Source organism: Homarus americanus, unplaced genomic scaffold (genome assembly GCF_018991925.1).
Source record: "Homarus americanus isolate GMGI-L3 unplaced genomic scaffold, GMGI_Hamer_2.0 scaffold29048, whole genome shotgun sequence".
Classification (NCBI taxonomy): domain Eukaryota; kingdom Metazoa; phylum Arthropoda; class Malacostraca; order Decapoda; family Nephropidae; genus Homarus; species Homarus americanus.
In genome coordinates, this window is record NW_024752739.1 from 124658 (window position 1) to 145899 (window position 21242).

The following is a 21242-nucleotide window of genomic DNA, read 5'->3' on the forward strand; positions in this document are numbered from 1 at the left end:
AGAGGCTGTAAATAACTTAAAGTGAATACATTTTGGCAATCAAGCTGGTAAGGACTGTGGGGTAAGAGATATTGGTTCACACTCAGGATGGGATAGAGAAAGGAAACTCACAATGTGCTCTCTGTATACATGTTGTATTGGATGTACAATGCAGCTTGGTGCTGGGAAGTGGCAGCATGGTTACAAGCGTGATGTAGAGAGAGCTGGTTGGTGAGGATGCTCAGAGGAGGACCAGCCTGTGGGTCGCCATGCTCGCCGGCGGGAGCGAGGGCCGCCAGGCAGGCGGAGGAGGTGTTGCTGGCTGCGGCAGTAGCTAGAAGAAGAGAGAGGTCACCACGAGGTCAGGTCTTTTATAGCGGGGGTAGGCGTGGCTTAGTAGTTGACCTCCGTGATGTATGGCGGCGCTGGTTGACCTAGACCACGAGGCATACACTGGGGAATTCACGGGGTCGGCTACTCAGCGACAAACAGCGTTTGTAGGGGAGGAATCCACTACAACAGCACAGAGTGTGAGCTTCAAGACAAGACTTGACCAACACTGGAGCGGGTTCAGGTACACTCAGGAGCCGGTGCATGCCAACAGTGCCTGACAGAGACGTGACGGCTCGCCCGGGCGGCTAACAAGCCTATCAGTGGTGAAGAGGATAACAGTAAAAGTAGAAAACCCTAAGGGGGCAGAAATTGAGTATGAATAGTGTGAGGGGTTAGAGGTGGAAATGTTTAATGTTGGTATGCAAGAATCATTTGTTTTTGTAACAGCATTTGTATATATTTATGGATAAAACTAAAGGTAAAAGAATGTCACCACTCAACCAGGAAAATCTGTCAATATTGTGGTAATCTTTTACTGTGTAGGTGAGCCGTCGAGGTACAGTGAGTTAAGACTAGTAAGGTGGTGTGTAGGGTGAACATTAAGGCCCCAGGAAAGACAGTTACCGACACTGGCCTACAGAAGACCTCCTGGGGACCAAGTGGAGACAGACAAGACAGTGTAGCATTAATGACCAGGCATGTACAGATGAGGGAGGCTGACACTACCCGGGGAGGGGGTCCCACTAATTACCCAAATGTAGTCAAATATAGCCGGAATGAAGTCAAATAATGGTCCTACATGAATAAATCGGACTGCTAATCACTTCTCGACTAGTATTTGGTGTCATAAAGTAAAAAAAAAATTGGTAAACTTAATTTAATCTGAGTTAATAGATCGAGTGCATGTACCTAACCTAACCTCGACTAGTATTTGGTGCCATGAAGTCACAAAAATTTGGTAAACTTAATTTCATCTGAGTTAATAGATCGAGTGCATGTACCTAACCTAACACAACCTCATGGATATCGAAAAATTAAGTTTACGACCCATTTGTTCACTTCATTTGGGTACATTTGGGTAATTACTCACTCCCTCGGTACATGCACGCGATCTATTAACTCAGTTTAAATTAAGTTTTCCAATTTTTTGTGACTTTGTGACACCAAATACTCTTCGAGAAGTGATTGGCAGTCCGATTTATTCATGTAGGACCAACCCATGATGGGAGGAAATTTGTTAAAAAATTTGTAACAGAAAACATGAAAAGTTAGCTAATGTTTCATAATGTAAGTAGAGGTAGTTCAACCAGCTTTTATGATTGAGCTTTTTTTATTTGCATGTGTAGAGAGCTATGACAAAACAGTTTACTGTATATTTGAAATCTCATGTTTAAAGTTTATATACTGTACTTCAAAATCGTTACTAGAAATACCGTTACTTTATATTAATTAAAACTGATTTTTAGAGCTATCATCAATTTTTAGGATAAAATATGCCTTTAAGAAAAAGCCTCACTTTCCTACAAATTTCACATATATCCAGTCCCCTGCATTTGAGTATATGCAGCTGAGATAATTGTTACTATGATGAGAAATGACATTTACAGTACTGTAGTATATAGAAAACTGCCTTTACTAAAGTTTCCTTTTATTTCAGCAGGGTGAACATGGCAGATAGTGAACTGCAACCAGATACTCCTTTACAAGAATTATCATATAAACGGAGTTTAGCTATTGTAAGTGCTTTCAATGAAAATAATAATTGGAAGAATGTGGCTGGAAAATTAGACATTGTTCTCAGGTATGTACTATATGCACCTTTGGAAACTAAATGGTATACAATATAGCAGGGGTCGGCAAGCCCTGTCACACGTGCCAAGTTGGTATGTGGAGGGTTGACCATGGCACACCAGGTGATTTTAAAAACATTACAAATTCAAAAAATAATAGCGGCATTTCAAATAAACAAACTGCGACCTGAGCTCGAGCTAGAACTCGCGCGTCCAATACCCGTGTGCTCGGCTATAGTCTGTGTCGGGTCAGACCTAGCGTTGCCATTTTAGCTACACAAAATAGGTAGCTCGCCTTGTGTTCTTTTTCTTGGATATTTTCTATATCTAAGAAATTGGAGTATAATTATATGTTTTATTATTTTGAATATGTATTTACGTCACCTTTATTGAAATTACACAATCGTCTTTCTATTAGTATTCAATCTACTGGATTTTTTATTTGTGGGAGTTTCTATTTCTGAGTGGTAACACTGGTTATTCAGTCCGTCAGGCACTTTCAGCCACTGTGACAGAAGCTACTCATAATTAAGTAGCCATAATGGCAAATGCCAAGAAAGCCAAATTAGACGTTCAATCGTTTCAACCCTCTTGGACAAAAGACTTTGGATTTATTCTAAAGAATGGTCGAGCTGTGTTTGCTCTGTATTGTGAGAATGTTGCTTGCTGGACATCAAGTGTAAAGAGACATTATAAAACAAAGCATGAGAAGACATTTAAGGACAATGCAGACACGGTTGAGGCAATTCAGAAGGCAGTATCCTGTTCTGAAAAACAAAGCAGTGTAGTATAGGTACTCCTCGACTTACGACCCACTTGACTTACGACCATCCGGACATATATATATATAATTCTTTAATAATCAGGGATTTTAGGAACATACCTTAAGCACTAATGGAGGATTAATGTACAATATTTCGTTACTATAAATGTATTTCAAATTTATACAATAAAATTCCTTCCTATTTTGAAATATCGGTATTTCAAACCCATTTCCTCCCATTTAGTTCGAGATAATTGAAACCAGTCTTGTCATATGCATGGGTGACTTTTAATTTTGATCTAAAAATACATATTTTATTATCAGCTGTTAACTAGTCATTATTATTTGAAATAATAGAATTACTAATTCATTATGTACTGTATATTAATTATATTTAAAAAATGCACAAAAAACCCAGTTATTCAAGAACACCCAAATTTACCCCAGAAATCCATAAAACTGGAAAAAAAGCAGGTGGGTAATTAATTTTTTCAGTATGGCTTGCATTTCACTTCCTCACCTGGGCAGATCTTTATTAAAGCAAGAATGGATATTGTTATAAATCCTACTCGGTTCATGCTGGTACAGTATTTGATGAGATATCTGTACTAGGCAAGCATTGGGCATACCAAGAAAAAAATCCTTGGTGAAATTCATACAAAACATTCTTGCTTTTCAATACAAAAGATTATATACTAATTCCTGTACTCAAAATTCTAAACCTCAAGTATGTTTAATTTTTGTTTTTTTCTCATATCAGTTTGCCAGAAACAATAGCAAATATGCATATGCACACACAGTATTCTTTATATGAAGATTAAATATTTCAATTTCTTTCAGCCATCAAGAAATATTACAAAATCCAGGCCAGGCCCTGTTCAGGAAGCTGATATATCAAGATTTCACTGTGGAACATCTACAAATTCTGCTGGGACTTTGTGAGCTTTATGATATCCTCAATGAACTTGTAACTAATGGTAAGTTATGTGTATAGTACAACCTTTAATATCCACATATGCCTTTTTATTTGGCTCTGTGCAGATACATGTACAGAGTATTTGATTTACCGGTAAGCAGATTGTTGAGGTCCTTCTTTCACCTGAGACCCATATAGCATGAAATGATGTAACAGTTAGCAGAAAAACATAAAATGATTACTAAGGTGTATAAAGATTGAATACAGTACTGTACTGTAGATCCCACCCAGTCCACGAAGTTATGATCTTAAACACCCTTCAGATTGTTGCTTGTGAACTGGATTTAGTTACACCTATGGGAATATATTTTAGGGTCCTTAAATATTATCCCACTACTCACTTAATCTCCAGAAATAATTGCAGTTTTCATTTACTATGTTCAGTAAACCTTGTTAAAAAAAATATATATAAAAATATAAATAAATAAATTCACAAAATCGGATGTAGCCAAAACATGGACGCTGGCGGCTCCAGACAGATCTCACAAGACACGCAGCAGGGTCCGCTCTTGATTGAGACGTACAATAACTTTCCCCCGAGAAAGAGTCTAGCAGCGCTGTTGGCGTGCTCTTGGTGATCATCAAGAGGCGGATCCTGGGAGCATAACTACATATGCATTTTGGGCCAACCTAGAATACACCTATAGTTGCAATGCTTGGAAATGGGATATAAGAGGAAGGGGCAAATGAAAAGGGTCAAATTATATGTGTGAGATTTATGTGTAGGAAGATAGGAAAATGAAGTGTAGGCAAATGGTACTGCATGGACTTATTAAGATAATAACAAATGAAGGATTGGTAAAACAAAACAAAAAATACAGTTCAGTGGTGGATAGTAGGAGGGAGAGTGGAACTACATGGAACTACATGGGTAAACCAGACAGGGTTTATTGTGGAAGAGGAATACCATAGAATGCATCTTCTGCTGCAGTAAGAAAGAGTGAATGATAAAGAAATGAATATGAGTACAGGATTTGCATTTGTTTCTGGCCATCCCTTGTTAAACAGGAATAAATTTTAAGAAAAAATAATCACCATACCATTATATATTTTGCAGTTCATAAATTTAATCTAAATTCTCTGATTATAGTTCCTGTGATGATAAAGCCTCCAGAGTACAGTTGCAAAGAAGTCAAACTTGGTAAATCAATTACCATTAATGTTGATGTTGATGGATCTCCATACCCAGAGTTTCAGTGGTACTTCATGGATAGTGATAACCCTCTGGATGGACAGACTACTTGTTCACTGACAATAGATAAATTCAAGTAAGCGTCCTTCCATGCATATGTGTACAGTTTAGTTGTGTTGTATATGATATTTGTTGTGAATTTTATTTTTGATAACATATAAACATTGTTGAGTTAACATTTCATTGTGGATGGAGAAGAGCGTGACATTGTTTTTATACTGTATTTAGGTGTTTGGACTGAATAATTAAAATTAACAGGGAAAAGAGTAGTTAATAATAAAGTTTTACAGTACAAGGAAAAAAATAATAAGCCCTGAGAACATTAATAATTAGGAATAGTGTGAGTGTAGAGTGTCCAAGGAAAGATTGCTTCAAAAGTTTTGTTAAACCAAGACTGAGAGCAGTTAAAATGGACAGCTTACAAAGTACAGTGGGAGTTCTAGAGGTTTTTAGAGAAAGTAATGAAGAAGGAACAAGATTGTGTAGATTTTATAAGCCCTTGGAGAGCACACTAATATAGTATAGGCATTGTGAAGCAGGAGACAGGTGAGAGATAGGGAATGAAGATTTATGACAGACAACTGGAGACTGGACAGTGAAAAGGTCAAGTAAGAAAGAGATACAGCTAATATTGATGAAGTAATAAGATGAAGAGGCTTCATGTTAGATAGGCCTATGTTATATAATCTGATATCCAGTTACTGTATTACAACAGTCATTCTCACATACCATAATCATCCCCGATACACCACCATAATCACCGATACATCATCTTAACCCTCTCGCACACCATGACACAAATTGCGTCAAATCATTGGGAAGCACTTTTTGCATCGGCGATGCAAATCACATTATTAAAATTGAAAAATTTGCCAAAAAATAGTTTTAAAGATAATTGCATCATAGAAGAATACATGATCTTGCAAGTGAAACTTCCAGAAAGTACCAAAATGCTGGTGGAGTTCTGCTGTCGATCAGTTTCCTCCCGTCAGCCGTGCTGGTAGGTCACATTTGTCTTTATTTCCTCTCCATTCCTCCCCATAATTAGTTGCATTAAAATTCCAAAACCACCGTTGGAAAGTTTATAAAATTCCTCTTCTATAATTGTATAATACCTTGGTAGGTTTATGAGAAAATATATGAGATATGATGTTGGGAACACTAATACGTAATTATTTTTTCTTTATTCGGAGTGAAAAAATGTAGTGTTAATCTCTTCTTATTTTTTTTCTGTTTATGTTAAAGCCAAAAGAATAACAAAGTCAGTGATATATAAATCACGCAAAAAATAAATAAATAATATTAAATCTTGTGGGATAAATTGGCTGCAGAATGAAGATGACTAGACCTCACATGAGTGGTCCCATATGACTTTTGCTGTGGTTACAGAAACTTAAAAACTTATTGCGTACATGGGAGGGGGTTAATACTCACCCTTCTCACCACATTTTTAATTGTCCTACACACAACCACCACCATGGTTACCCCCCACACCACCTCAATACTCACCCGAACACACATGAAAAAGTAATATCAGTGGTCATACAAATATTGAGATATCAGAGTGTCATGGTAATATGACTAGGGATATCACAGAGTTCCACCAATGACACAGAGTTGTATTTCACTAGGACATACCTGGTACATCCTCTGGTGTACTGCTTGGTGTTCTAGGATGTGCCAAAGTATACCCTCTGACTGTAAGGGTTAAGTGCTATTATTAAGATGGCATAGCAAACCTATTGTGTATTTAGTGATGCAAACACCAGAGGTTAAATATTTTTACAGCTTTAAAGGGAAAATAAGGTACAGTATCAGAAGCTGATAACATATCCCTAAGCAGTTTTATGATTTGTTTTTTAACAGAATCCAAGATAAGGGTGAATACTTTTGTAAAGTGAGGCAAATCTTGAAGGGAAATGTGAGAGAGCTTTGTTCAGACAAAGTTACCTTGAATGTGGAAAGAATGAATCCTATGATTTCGGAGAATCTTTCTGATATGAAGTTTTATGCAGGTGAGGAGGTGAGTAATGGGTACCTGTAGTTGTTGAAAATAGGTTGTTCATTTGGTGAAATATATTTGCTCTATACACCTACTTTAGAAAATCAACCATACTTAATTGTAAACTTTGAATAAATCCTACCTTGTTGGTGAAAGCAATAATGTGGTGTACCTTTTTTTTATTTTGTGTAATACAGCTAGTGTTAACATGTGCAGTGATTGGCTACCCAGAACCAAACAATTACAGATGGTTTAAAAACAATGAAGTATTTAAAGTGACTTCTCAACCCATACTCAAAGTAAGTGAATTAGCAACTGTTTTGCTTTGTTTATCTTTGTAAAATAATAAACTGTAATTTATTCTCAACAGGATGGTTTGTAAGATTATTTAAGTGGCCAAAAAGAAGTCTTTTAAGTATATTTAGCTATTTTATCTTCATTTGTTCACTGTGAAACACAACTGAAGGACAAAGGTGAGGTGAGTTACAGACAAGAAAAGGGAGTAAAGTATGAAGAGTCAGAGAGAGAAAGAGTTCACTTGTTGTTGAGTGATGAAATATGGAGTTGTAACCTTTATGTAGGGCCATTGCTAGTCATGTTTCAAGCATTTCCTGACAATCATACCACACCCACATACCAGCATTCCTAGCCACTATGAACATTTCTTAACAGGAAGTGTAATGGGAGAATGTGTCCAGTGGAGTTCCCCAATGCTTCACGGCATGATGCGCCACATAATGACATGACACCCCTAATTACTACCTTAATTCTGGATAATGATAGTTAATTATGCGTATGTGGTTGAAAACCACTGCATACAATTTAAACAGTGAGCCACCAGTCATAGAAAACTGTAATAATAATTCATTGGTCTAGGTCGCATTTCTCACTTTTGATCTTTTTTTCATTCTTGTATTTCTTTATTGTTATTATTATTTTATTATAGTATTATTGTTATTATTCTTATTAATAATTTTATTATATTTTATTATTATTATTATTAATTTTATTATATTTTATTATTACTGTTATTATTATATTTTATTATCACTATTATTATTATTGTTTATTTTATTTTGGTGTACAGTATTTTATTTAAAAATCTTATTTACTATGAATAATTATTATTATTATAATTATTATTATTATTACTACAAGTATTACATTTTCGCCCACCAGGCCCCAATGTGAGTCAGTGATTTATGCCCGGGTGGGCTAATCCCTGTTTAAAAAAAAAAAAAAAAATTGCCCCACAAAAAAACTTTCGGTTTTTAGAGCTTTTCGGTTTTCGGAATTTCGGATAAAGGGTTGTCAACCTGTATTTACTATTGACTTCAGAATATCTCCTAATGCGCTCGCCATGTTCTCCCACCCACAACTTCTTCAACATTCCCCCTTTTAATATTCCTGGATCTGCCCCTGATAATGCTGGTCCTGGCAGGTTCTAACTTGCATTATTGGAAAACCCTACTGTAGTGCTGGCCTCTCACCCACTCTTGCCAAGATGGTACAGGAGTGTGAGTTGATAGGTGGTTGGTGGACTCCTGTAAGTCTTGGGTATCTGCTGGGAGGGCATACTCCACCCAACTGTCTTTCGTGTAACTCATTCAGTCTTAGTCTTGGTTTATTTTTGCATCCCCCATAGCTTAAGGTTTAAAAAATTAATAAATTTTACCTTATAAAGTAACTAAACATAATTTTAATGACCATAAAACATAAAAAAATAAGAAAATAAATCTTTTTTAGCAGCCGCAGTTTCTTTTTTTTTTCTTGGCAGTATAATAGTTTGGGCCACTACATCTTCCTTACATTTCCCCGTGCTGACATGTTGTTTATAAACTCAAGATAAACTTTATTATCATCATATTCCTCAGTATCACTACTCCCCATGTACTGCACATTTATATTTGCAATTTTGTTTACTTCTACTAAATACATACTGGTAGGTATTATTCTTGAGGCAACCAGATGTGTGGTCTGATAAACATCCTTCTACCATGATGTTTGTAAGGTAAATGATCAGCTGTTTCGTGAAATTTCTGAGGGTGAGTTATTACTGCTGGTGGTATATTCTATTCCTCATGGCTGCTCCAAGATATTTGAAATGGGGCAGGAGAAATCAAGACATATCTCATCATCTCATACTGAGTATGTCTGTAGGACTCTGGTCTCAACCATACAAGGTATGTCCACAGAACTAAGAGATAATAATGCCCCAATGTATAAATGAATCATACCAGAGACTGATAAATCTATCTGAAGTTATTATGGAAATAAAATATTGGTACTGTACATTCTTTACAGCCTTCTCCTTCCATCTCGCCTGAATTTCCCTACTCTCCTTCCCTGTCCTCTCCTGCTTTGCTTCATAATTTGGTTTGTGTGTGTGTGTGTTACCAGTAAACTGTTTGTATTTTTTTCACATTTATATGATAAAAATTACATTTGCCTTTTAAAAAAGAGATCAATTGACATATTTAGAATGGAAGTGAATTTCAGGATAGTGTTTAGGGACTTGTGCAAAATCATTATCAGTATTGTGGCAATTTATTTAGAATCCATAATACCTGTAATAACTATCCAAAGAGTGTATATACATGTAACTTTATTTGGGAAAGAGCTGTTGTAGTTCATTACAGTATCAAGATTTATTACAGGAGTTATTACTGTGATGTTAAATAAAAAAAATAAAAAAAAACTTATGGTCATTTCTTTTTTTCTACCTCCACACAGATTCCAAGGGAGGACTCTCTAGTACCTGGTGCATACAAATTCTTCTTTGAAGTTTGGAATGACCTTGGAAGCTGTAAATCAGAAGTAGCCACAGTCACTGTAAGTTGGTACAGTAAGACTTCAGATGTTCACATACTGTAGGGACCAATAATGTTACAAACTGTACTCTTTCCACACTTACCTGGGGCCGCATAGTCAAAACACCTCATCAGTTACATGTACGTACAGTAGCAGAGATACAGTCCCATAACTTTCAGACTCCTTACAGTCCTGTAAACTTCCCATACTCAAAATTGACTTACATGGCCTGTAAGCAGTCCTTAACTTTGGTGTTTACCCTGTAAATTCAGTTCTCTTGTCCAAAGGTAGATGGCGTTGCAAGAGCTTGTTGGCCAATTGTCACTCAGGTAACAAAATCATCAACCAGGAACAATGCTGTGGTCTTTGAACAATTGAAGGGTCTCTTTGTCTTTATCCCTAAATTCGCAAATTACATCCATATAAGACCGGAGACAACCTCCAAGCATCGTGCTGAAACTGAAACTGCCACAAGCCCGGGGAAAAGCGCCGCAGCAGAGCACGGGCTCATTACTGCTGGGAAGACAAATTAGTTCGCGCCTAGTCACCTAAATATCAACAAAACAAAGACACTTGCACAAGAAATGATTACACTAGTTGACAAGGGTTCAGTAACATGGATCAAATGAGCTTGTAAAAACCCTTTTAATACTGTGCGGTTTAGGTAAATTTGCTGGGGAGTATTTTCTACCTTTGTAGTACTTCTTCCTCCCATTATCTTGCTAGCTATCAAAACACTTTTCAGAGTGTATAATAGAAATGAGGAATTGATCCTGAAGTCCCATTTCCTTGCACAGTCCCTAGCCAGGCAACTTGAATACACTTAATCATTGCATGAATTTGTGAATATTCAGCTGGGAACTAAATCCAGTAAGGTAGGTTGGCCTTGAAATCACACAGATGGCCTATGGCTGATGGGGAACATATGGCCCAGATAAGCACATGCTCTTTTAGACCTGCGGTTAGAGGGTAACCTTCATGTTTATTCTACCTCTTAGCGGAGGTTGGTAATTTTATAGATCAGTCCCGGCTGCCATGGGGGGTCAGACACAAGGAACCAAAGTCCCTAAATAAGATATGTAATGAAAAAACTGCTGCCTGCCTTTGGGCTTCACTGAAAAATAAGATTTCAAAATCAGACCATCAAATTTTATGTGAAAATACAGTACAGTACTTGAATTAATTTATATCGAACTTAAACCTGTTGGTATTACTTACAAAGATACAGTACTCTCTCCTGGCATTATCCTTTTACTGTAAAGAGAAACTGAAAATTTTGGACAACAGTATCTGAAGAAAGGCAAAATGTTATTCACATGCAATGTTCTTGTAAAATAGAGAAACGTTTTACTTGCACATATATGGATGTAGTTATATTTTCTTACCATACTAAAATAACTGAGATGAATCTACAGTACTGTATATTCATCGAAGTGAATAAGAAAATTACAGTTACAAAATACAAAGATATAAGGCTAGAGACATATTTAATAAAATAGAGGTAAAATTATTCTAGCTAATAAATTTTATCATTTCCTTTGACAGGTTGTTCCACCAATCCCTCCAACAATCACCAAACAACCAAGGAGAAAGTCAAAATTTGGTCTTGATAGATTTATCAATCTTTCTTTTGAAGTTCATTGTAGAAATGAAGTAAAATTTATCTGTTTTGTTAACAACAAACCTTTAGACAGTAAGTATTACAAGCAATTTATTCTGCAAGTTTAATTTAATTCCAAAATTTCTGTCTTACAGTTAACCCAGTTGGTGAGGTAAAAATTATGTTAGCAAAAATATTGAAAAAAGAAGGCAAAGAAAAATTCAAGTAATACTGTACAGTACCTTAAAACTTTTATTTATAAATCTCTTCTGTATGTGTTCAGTAATTACAGCACAGATAATGATTTTATTTAGCATATCTGGTAAGAGTAAAACTAGGCTTTGGTTATTTGAGTGAAAAGATTCAAGAATTTGTCTTTGATGCGGAAGAGAGAGGATGCAAGAAAAATCTAGGGCAAATATAGAAATGCTTTCCTCTTTGGCCTATGCTGATATTTTTTAATTCCATATGGTGTATAGGTATTTTTGAGGGATGCAAGAGATTGCCTATCACACTGAACTCCATATGACAAAGAGTTCATGGGCGGCATCATGTACAATAGTTCAATAACTGGCAATGATTCATGTGAAAAATATAATTCTTTTAAAAGATACACTCACTTTGATACATTAGGAACCTAATATGGTATCCAGCAATACAGTGGTGTCCTGTAACAGGTCAATTGGTCATCTCAGTCAGAAGTTCAGAACATTAAATGAGTTACTGCATCTTGATAAAACCCATAAGTCATAATGATAGGTTTCCCAGATCTATACTTTCTTTCCTGGATCTAAAATCAGAAAAGCAACACTTACTTATCTACTTTTAATGAGCCAATTTTTTCAGCACATCATTTCCAACCTTCATGGATTTTTTAGATAAGAAGCTTCAGCCACCAAGTATAGACAGGGTTGGCAAGTAAGATTGTCACAGTCAGTGATTAGTTTGTTTTATGATGCAAGTTTCGTATTTGTCGAACTAATTGTACTGTAGATCTATGTGATTCTAATGCATAATAACAACTCAAGATTTCAACACTAAAGGTTTTATTATCGATCTAATGCCTATTTCTAAGGAACAAATATGAAGCACACACACAGAGTCTACTAGGTAAAGATCCCTTGACTGTTATTTTTGTAAGTTGATATGTTGTTTTAATGTACAATTCCTGTGAAAATTGCACATGTCGTGCACAATAAATTAAAGCAAGATGCAACAGAAGTTGTTAAAGACCAACAGTGGACACATGAAAACAGTACACTGTACAGCACTGTATTGTGTACTGAAAAATACACTTTCACTTTTTGTGGCAACCTGAAGTAATAAGTTGACCATTATCATGTTCTTATGGGTAAATAAATAAACTTCCGAGAAAACCTTTTACTTCTTTCACCAAGAATCTGTTTACACTCTTGATTTTACACATTTGTAATCACTCTTTTTGTCTGTCCTTGAGCTAAAGTTTAATCCACCCCAATATTTTTCATGTGATGACATGTGCATAGATGTTTGAGACTAGCTGCATATGTGGGACTTTGTCAAAGGCTTTAGAGAAATCCCTGTACTGTCCAATACAAACACACCAACTGGTAGTCCTTTGCCTGTGTAGCTGGTGACCATTTCTTGAAATTTTCTATCATTGCAATGCTGTAATACATTAATGACTTTCCTCTGTCAGGTTTTAAACAATAACAATTCCTTAATATTTGATCAAAGAGTATTACAGATATGTGATATTAGGCTGATTGGCCTATAGTTTTTTGCTGCTTTATATGATAATATACTGCCAGGAACTAACCATTGTTAGGCAACTGCTTACCTTATAATTATATAACTTAGTTTATAAAATTCTTTCAGGTGCTGGAAGTTTTCACGGAATAATAGAGTCAAAATCACTTTCGGATAATATACACACGTGTGATTTGTTTTACTCTACTACTAAAGAAAACATGCAGAGAGAAGAATGGAAGCCACTCTTATTCAGGTTTGAGGCTGCATCACCCACAGGCAGAGTTTCATCTGACGATATAGTAATCCAAGTCAAGCAGACACAAGAGGAAACACTAACTGGTATGATATAAAAAAAATTCTAGGATAAGGGATTAGTCATTTTCAATAGTGGTTTTTATGTTTATAAACTCTTTACATAAATCGTGTTCAAACATTGCACTCAATCTCTGGTGTCAGAACCCATTTGATGCCTTGGTAAGCTAAGAGCTGTTAACCCCTTGTGTGTGGCTTCCCCTCTGAGCTGAATAATATTGTCTGGCATTAGCCAAATAGAATATTATAAGTGGCATCCCCATAATGAAGGGGTTAAACAGCTTCTTCAACCTATAATTGGAGTTGTAGATGGCCCAGAAAATTTTCCATTCCTTGAAAATCAGGAGTTATTATTACCCATAAACTGCCACATCATATATGCATCACCATGCTCATATTTTCCCTATAGAAAACAAAACTCTTGGACCCTGTCTTTTCTAGCTGTTGCATTGTACAATACTAGTCTGAAGCATCTGCTCATCTGTTGATTTATTTATATTTTTTATGGGAATTAGCCCACCCGGGCACTGTTAATGTTGGACTACCGTATGCATTTTAAGATCTTATGGAATTCCCTGTATGATGAGGTAGTTGAAACTGAGGAATGGACATAATCAGTTTAAAGATGACATGAGTATATAATTGCTTGAAACATTTGAAAAGTAATGAATATTATATTTACCTCTTCACTGGTTTTCAGCACGCAATAAGTGGGCATTGCTTGTGGCAAATTCAGACTACAAGACAGAGGACAAAGAATTGTATGCACCATTAAGTGATGTGAAACTATTAGCAAGAGAACTCACAAAACTTCAGTTTCGCATTATCATGTACAGCAACTTGGAGAAAGCTGATTTTTTTAATGCTTTTCATCATTTCTCAACTTATGTTCAAGAAGGAGATTATGGTAAGATATAAAAATAAAAGGAAATTCATTGTGTATTTCATCATTATCATTAACAGTTAACAGCCATTTTCCATAATTGTTTCATGAATAACATTAAATACAGGGACTTATATAGGAGGCGTACACAACCATAGTAGGCAGCTGTCAAACAGGGAGGTACTACTGCCTGGGAAGATATTGGAAGCATGATGTGTTGGCTAATGGTAGACCCTGCTGCCATATGGCAATGGGCATCACAAAAATTGTGACCAAGTCCCAGGTTGCTCATTTGACTTTCTGCTTCATTTACACATAATTACAAGGTCTCAATTGTTTATCTTACTATTGACAACACAACATACATATTGTATATTGTTTCTCACTTTTTATTTTTTTTTAATTTTTGTATTTCTTTATAGTTCCTTATTATTATTATTATTATTATTATTATTATTATTATTATTATTATTATTGTATATACTCCTCTATAATTCTACCTCGTTTATAGGTCGACCCTGATTTTTTTACCAAGAAATCATTAATTTATGATATGCCTCCTTTATAGGTCGACCCAAGTTTTTGAGGGTAATGGAACAGCAAAACCTTCACTAAAAACACTCTACGTCCTATAAACTGAGGGTCGCCGTGCCTGAAACACCGAGTGCCGAAGGCAAATTGTTTGCCATTATTACGACACTTTACACTAAAATGCTGAGGGAGAGAGTACCAGCTATTTGGTCTTTTTTGGCGGGAGAGTCACGCAAATAGCCGTACTGGTATTTGTTTGGTGTCTTATGTATTTTTAAAAATTAATACAGGTGCTCCCCGACTTACGACTGGGATAGGGATCCAAATCCAGGTCGTAAGTCCGACATTGATAAAAAAAAAATAAATAATCTACAATGAAATACAGTACAGTAAAAGTAATAAATAATGAGGAATGGATAGTGTGACTGAGCACTTACCTTTAATGTAGTCAGCTGAATGCACATGGGGCCCCATAATTTTCTATTTACAGGATACATGGAGACTATATTAATTGGATGAAGCAGAGGAGGAGACAGGGCTGGGTGGGTCATCATTGTCACTTTCTTCAGACAGGTTTCAGTACTGTGGAAACTTGCTGGTTGAAGGTATTGGATCATCTTGAGGGAGTGAAGAGGCAGCACTGGGGGACTTCTTAAAATAGATGTCCAATTTAGACTGCACAGTTTGTTTTTCTTTTCATTATAAATTTCTCTGTAGCAAGCAAGTGCATCTTGGATCATTCTGTCAACTTTGGCATAACGCTCATAATTTTGATCCATGCCATCAAACATTTGCATTCCTTTATTAATTGTAGCAAATGCCTGTCATTTGTTTCACTGAAAACTTTTTGGGGGGTGCAGGTTCTTCTTCTACATTTTGTCTCTCTTCCTCTGCAATTTTCTGTGCATCTAGTTCAATAAGATCCTCGTTACTGAACTCTTCTGCTACACTTTCAACCAACTGTCCAACATCTTCATTATCAATTTCTAACTCCAGCTGTTTACCTAACTCCACTATCTTGTTACTAATATCCGAAATAACTTCATTTTCATTAACTCCTTTGAAACTGTATGTCCGCTTAGGCATGCGCTTCCACAATAATCCAGTCTCATCCACATTGAATATTTGCTCAGGCAAATAATTCCCTTCCACAATCACTTCATCTAACTCCTCCTTAAAAGCTTCGGCAGCACCAACATCGGCACTAGCTGCTTCTCCACTCACCTTAACACTGTGTAGACTGTAGCGTTTTTTAAATCTATCAAACCACCCATGACTTCCTGTATAGGTTTGATCACATTCATCTCCTGCCTGCTCCTTCAGGCTTTGGAATAGGCTTCTTGCTTTAGCCTGTATGGTTAGAAGGCTTAAGGGTACCCGCTTCTGTATCTGGTCTTCTATCCATATCACCAATAATTTTTCCATATCGTGAATAGGACCTTGTCTCTCTTTGATATTATAGTTCCCTTTATTGGTGTTGTTCCTTTCACTACATCACGAATACGTTCCTTGTCCTTCAGAATAGTGGATATGGTCGAGTGTGAGAAACCTAAGTCACGTGAGATTGTTGCTACAGTCTTTCCATTCTCATGCTGAGTTATTATCTTCATTTTCATCTCAAAAGTAATTGCCTGTCTCCTTTTCTTTGGAGCACCACCAGCACTCTCACTTTTATGCTTTCCAGTCATTATAAAGTCAATTAAATACGATACTAATGAAAGTTCACAGCGCGATCAGTATATAGGATACGATAGCCAAACACCAACTAAGCGCTCTACTGAGTGAGTGCACCCACGCTCTCGCCTCTCGCCCGGGACAGAAACGTTTCAGTATAGAAAATGCGTGCATCATTTGAAAATATTTTTGGTCACGACTGCTGCGGTCGTATGTCCCGACGGTCGTAAGGTCAGAGCAGGTCGTAAGTACCGGTGGACGTAAGTCCAAGCAGTTTTAAGTCAGGGACTACCTGTACTTGTAAATTAAAAGTACCGTAACATTGTATTATATACAAACTTGTCATATTTCTGGAAAATAAGAAGCTAGAAAATAAGAATATACCGGTAAACACAATTTCAACATCCGCGAATATTAAAGGCTGCTTAAGAAGGGCCGATGCAAAAACAAAGCTTCTGCGTCCAGGGCTCTGCCGTATCAGCTAGACGGTACACGTGTTTTTCGAATCGTTTTCAGTTCAAAAACTGTTACATCACAAGTATATTTTACCTAAACTGTGCGTGAATGAATATATTCTCAGAAATAAATAGTAGTTTTGCTGAAACATGATGTTTTTCGATGTAAAATAGGATAAAATACATGACGAAAACAAAAGTCTTTACCTAACCTTCCGATGTTCAAGAGATGTTACTCGTTTTTTTTTAATAGTTTTTGGTTAAAATACTGTTACATTACTATGATATTCTATTCATACTGTGCTTGATATAATACATTCACGGAAATGTAATATTTTTGCTGAAATGATGTATGTATTACAGTGGAAAGTGGGATAAAACCATGACGAAAACAATCGACTTTCGCTTTCTTTCTTTGTTCAAAAGATGTTACCATAATCGCTTTTCGAATGGTTTTAAGTTAAAAAAACTTTTATTACAAAAATATTCCCTCCTAATTGACTTGAATGGAAATATACAATATTTTTGTTGAAACTATCTGCGTTTCAGTTTATAGGACGTAGAGTATTTTTACTGAAGGTTTTGTTGTTCCATTATCCTCAAAAACTTGGGTTGATCTGAAAACGAGGCATATCATAAATTAATGATTTCTTGGTAAAAAAATCAGGGTTGACCTATAAACGAGGTAGAATTATAGACGTGTATATACGGTACTTAAAATTTTCACCCTTTTTAATTTATGGTAGTTTTTTTAATTTACAATATAGGGTACGGTATATATATATTTTTTATTTACAGGCATATTGTATTTGGATTTTTTAAGGGGAGACACTATATATAACCCATTATATTTAAGAAAATGGAACAACATATATGTTCTAAATGGTTTGACTGGCTATTGCATATTGCAGTGAAATTGTTTACAAGACAACAGAATCTTTTAAATACAGTTCTAAGCTTTGACAGAACTCTCCAGCAATTTCTAGCATTTCCCAAACAATTACCCTTTTACTGAAGCTAGGAAAGTGGCCAGCAAATGCAATGAGATCCCACAAAGTCAAAGTTGGAAGTGAAGAGGCAAACTGAGTCTTGTCGGGTTCCATTCTTTTGATTGCATGCAGTTCCCCTCATAAACCCCTACTTTCACCTTCAATTCCTCAATTTCCTGATCATTTACTCTCACAGCATTATTGCACGTAGAACTCTAAAAATTTTATGGAAGGTTGCCAATAGACGAGTTACGTTCTTGAGGCTTGTTTGTAAGTCCAACTTCAATCTTGTAGATACCAAACATATTGTAAAAAATTAAAAGATTATGGATATTTAGTACAGCTATACCCTTTAATACAGCCTTAAAACCTGTCTCACTCTTCTCCTCTTTGGTAATGTTTGTTCTATCTATAATTTTCTTCAAAATAATCCAGTCTCATCCCCATTAAACACCTGTTCTGGCAGGTAACCCCCCTCAGTGATAATGTTTGTATCTCTGAAAGTTTGTAAGTTGAACGTTCTTAAGTAGAGGAACACCTGTATTGCACTTAAAATATTGTACCTGTATATCGTAAACAACACCTGTAGGATTTTATTTACTTCTTTTGATTTTGATTTCTTCCACAGTTGTGTTTTATTTTGCTGGACATGGTTTCAGCTGTGACGGAATTGACTTTATGGTGCCTGTGGATAATATACATACTGGTAGTGAAACTGACATCATGAAACCTCTTAACATGGACTATGAAAATATACCCAGAGAGGAGAATGTGAAGACGTCTTCTGATCTAGCAGATGGCATTGCATTAACAAATTTCATTAACAGCCTTCAGCATTCTAGGCCAGAACTTCTGTTCCAAATCATTGATGCATGTCGCGGACAAGTGTACAGGTAGTCTATCATTTTATTGGTGTCTTCAAACTACTTTAATGGAGCAAAAATATCTGAATTTGGCTCCAATTGTCAGTTATGTTTTAAACCAGCTTGATATTAGTGCTTCATTGAATTACTGTACAGTACTCCATTTGTACTGACTAAGATTACATCCTCATGTTACCTATGTCATCTCAAAAAAACAAAATCAGTGTGTCTTATTATTTCTAGCATCATCTAAGTAAAAGACAAAAAGTTAAATTAACAATAAACAAGAAAAAGCAATTATTGCTATGACTGGATACAGGTAAAACTGCAAACCAACTCAGCAGATTTTAAAGCTTTACTGTGAAATTACTTCTAACCAAGAAATTCAAAGGAAGAAAAATTCGCCAATACCATTTTTGGTCTATAATGTTTCCCTTTGAATTTCAATAATAGCCAAAAGAAGCATTGCAATATATTATATATTCATCTTAGTATCACAAAAAAAATAATAATAGAATACAGGGCTGCCTCACTTATAGCAAAAGTTACGGGCATGAAACTCTCTGCGTACAGTATGTCGAAATTGCGAATAGCGAAGCAATTTCTCCCATAAGAAATAATGTAAATAGGGGGGATACGGGCATCGCGGTGGTCACGGCCGTCAGATTTTAACACTTGTTTTACTCAACACATTTAGAACATAAAATAAATATAGAAACAAGGGCATAATATCAAATAAACATCAATAACAAACACTTTGAGTTTATTAGGCATACATATATGTTTACAAGTACAGTATGCAGGGGTACTTTACATGTTTGAGTGTGTTAGTGTTTGAATGTTTATGTGCATAAGTTTTAAATTTAGACATCACGGAACCCCGTCACCTTCGTAGCCGTCAGTGGCGTCGCAGACCCGGCCATCTCCTTGATCTTGTCGGCGCTTTTAACTATAGAATGCACCGTAGAGGGAGCCAAGCCGTGCACGCGCCCAATCACTGTTGTTCCTTCTCTGTGTTCATGTCTTTTTACGATATCCAATTTCACGTCCAACGTAACTGCCACACGTGATCTCTTAACAACATTGCTGGGAGTTTTAGTAGCTGGTCGCTTAGGCATTGCGAGATTACACAAAACACAACTGCGAGATCACACAAAAAACACGCCAGCACGTGTGAAACTGAAGCGAGCGGGAGCGTATGGTGGAGGAATAGGCACACACGCTGTCCTACGCTATGGTTGAGGCGCGCAGTTAAAAATTTTTGCTCGTAAGAATTTGCGAATAAACGGGGCAACCATTGCGAATACAGGTGGTGGAAATGGGTAATAATAAATTTATTGCGGATGAACGGGGTTACGAATAATTATCTAAACTTAAGTACAGTAAGATTTCATATTTCGTGCGATTTCATTTTGCATTTTTTAATTTCTCGAGCACTACCTAATGTAACCAAGTCTTAAATTTGGCGTAAAATATCGTGAGTTTCGCGAGATCCAGCCAGCTGAATGCTGGCCACCGTCCTGAATGACATCACAGCCCTCACACCAATTACAGTCATTTCTGCTGCAACGTATGTTTTGTCAATGCGATTGATGAATAGGGGAACACTGTTTGTAAAACCTCGACGTTAATGAAAACAATGTTAACGGAATCAATTTTCCCCGTAAGAAATAGATAAAATACGGGAGTTACATTCCCCAGCCTCCCTTTGCCCCATAAAATACATTATATATAGAGAAATTCAATGGCATTTATATAGAAAATAGTATACAAGATATAAATACAATAAATCATTTTGTATTGTACTCACTGATGGATGGAGGTGTTTGGTGGGTAGTGGAGCGGAGGAGGAGGGCAGTGAGTAACTGAGGCCTTTCTCAAAACGGTTTAAAACCTTCATTTTCATAGCAAGGCTAATGGTCTTACATTGCTTCTTCACAACACTAGCATCAGTAGCACTTGATGGGCGCTTGGAAGCCATTTAGAATGGTTAGAATACAGTTTTAAGAGCAAAAACACTTACGCACGCACAAACGCTGTGGTAGCCTGACAAAGACTGGGGACCGCCGTGACGCTACGCGCGTGAGAGCGTAGCGCGTCAAGATGAGATGCGCCATACAAAGTAGTCCGTGACAACGTTACACTGAATCGCCGGGAATTATCCAAATCATGGGTATCTAAAGTATAGCGACGTTATAACGAAACAATGTTATCGGGGGCAACGTTAAGCGATGACTTACTAATATAAAACAAGAAAACGAAGAGCATAGGTGTGTGTGAGAAGTGAACGTGTATGGAGGCGGGTACAGCCAAGGCCTTGGTTATAAACTACATAGCTGACTCGCCAGCTCAGCTAAC

General features: G+C 36.4%; 1 protein-coding gene across 5 annotated transcripts in view; it reads left to right on the plus strand.

Annotated features, from left to right (window-relative positions):
• The first annotated feature begins 651 nt into the window (after positions 1-651).
• The window catches only part of LOC121855183, a 46224-nt gene continuing 25633 nt past the window's right edge, over positions 652-21242 (plus strand). For 2 of the 5 annotated variants that reach the window (XM_042350051.1, XM_042350052.1), the window contains exons 1-11: positions 668-1008; positions 1970-2113; positions 3706-3842; positions 4932-5109; positions 6900-7056; positions 7233-7334; positions 9769-9867; positions 11392-11539; positions 13304-13516; positions 14190-14396; positions 18650-18914. In XM_042350051.1, coding sequence (XP_042205985.1) covers positions 1001-1008; positions 1970-2113; positions 3706-3842; positions 4932-5109; positions 6900-7056; positions 7233-7334; positions 9769-9867; positions 11392-11539; positions 13304-13516; positions 14190-14396; positions 18650-18914 — 1658 coding nt within the window. In that variant the 5' untranslated portion in view covers positions 668-1000. Of the gene's footprint in view, positions 1009-1969; positions 2114-3705; positions 3843-4931; positions 5110-6899; positions 7057-7232; positions 7335-9768; positions 9868-11391; positions 11540-13303; positions 13517-14189; positions 14397-18649; positions 18915-21242 lie in introns of all 5 variants that reach the window. The other 3 variants (XR_006086730.1, XR_006086731.1, XR_006086732.1) reach the window with 3 other exon arrangements.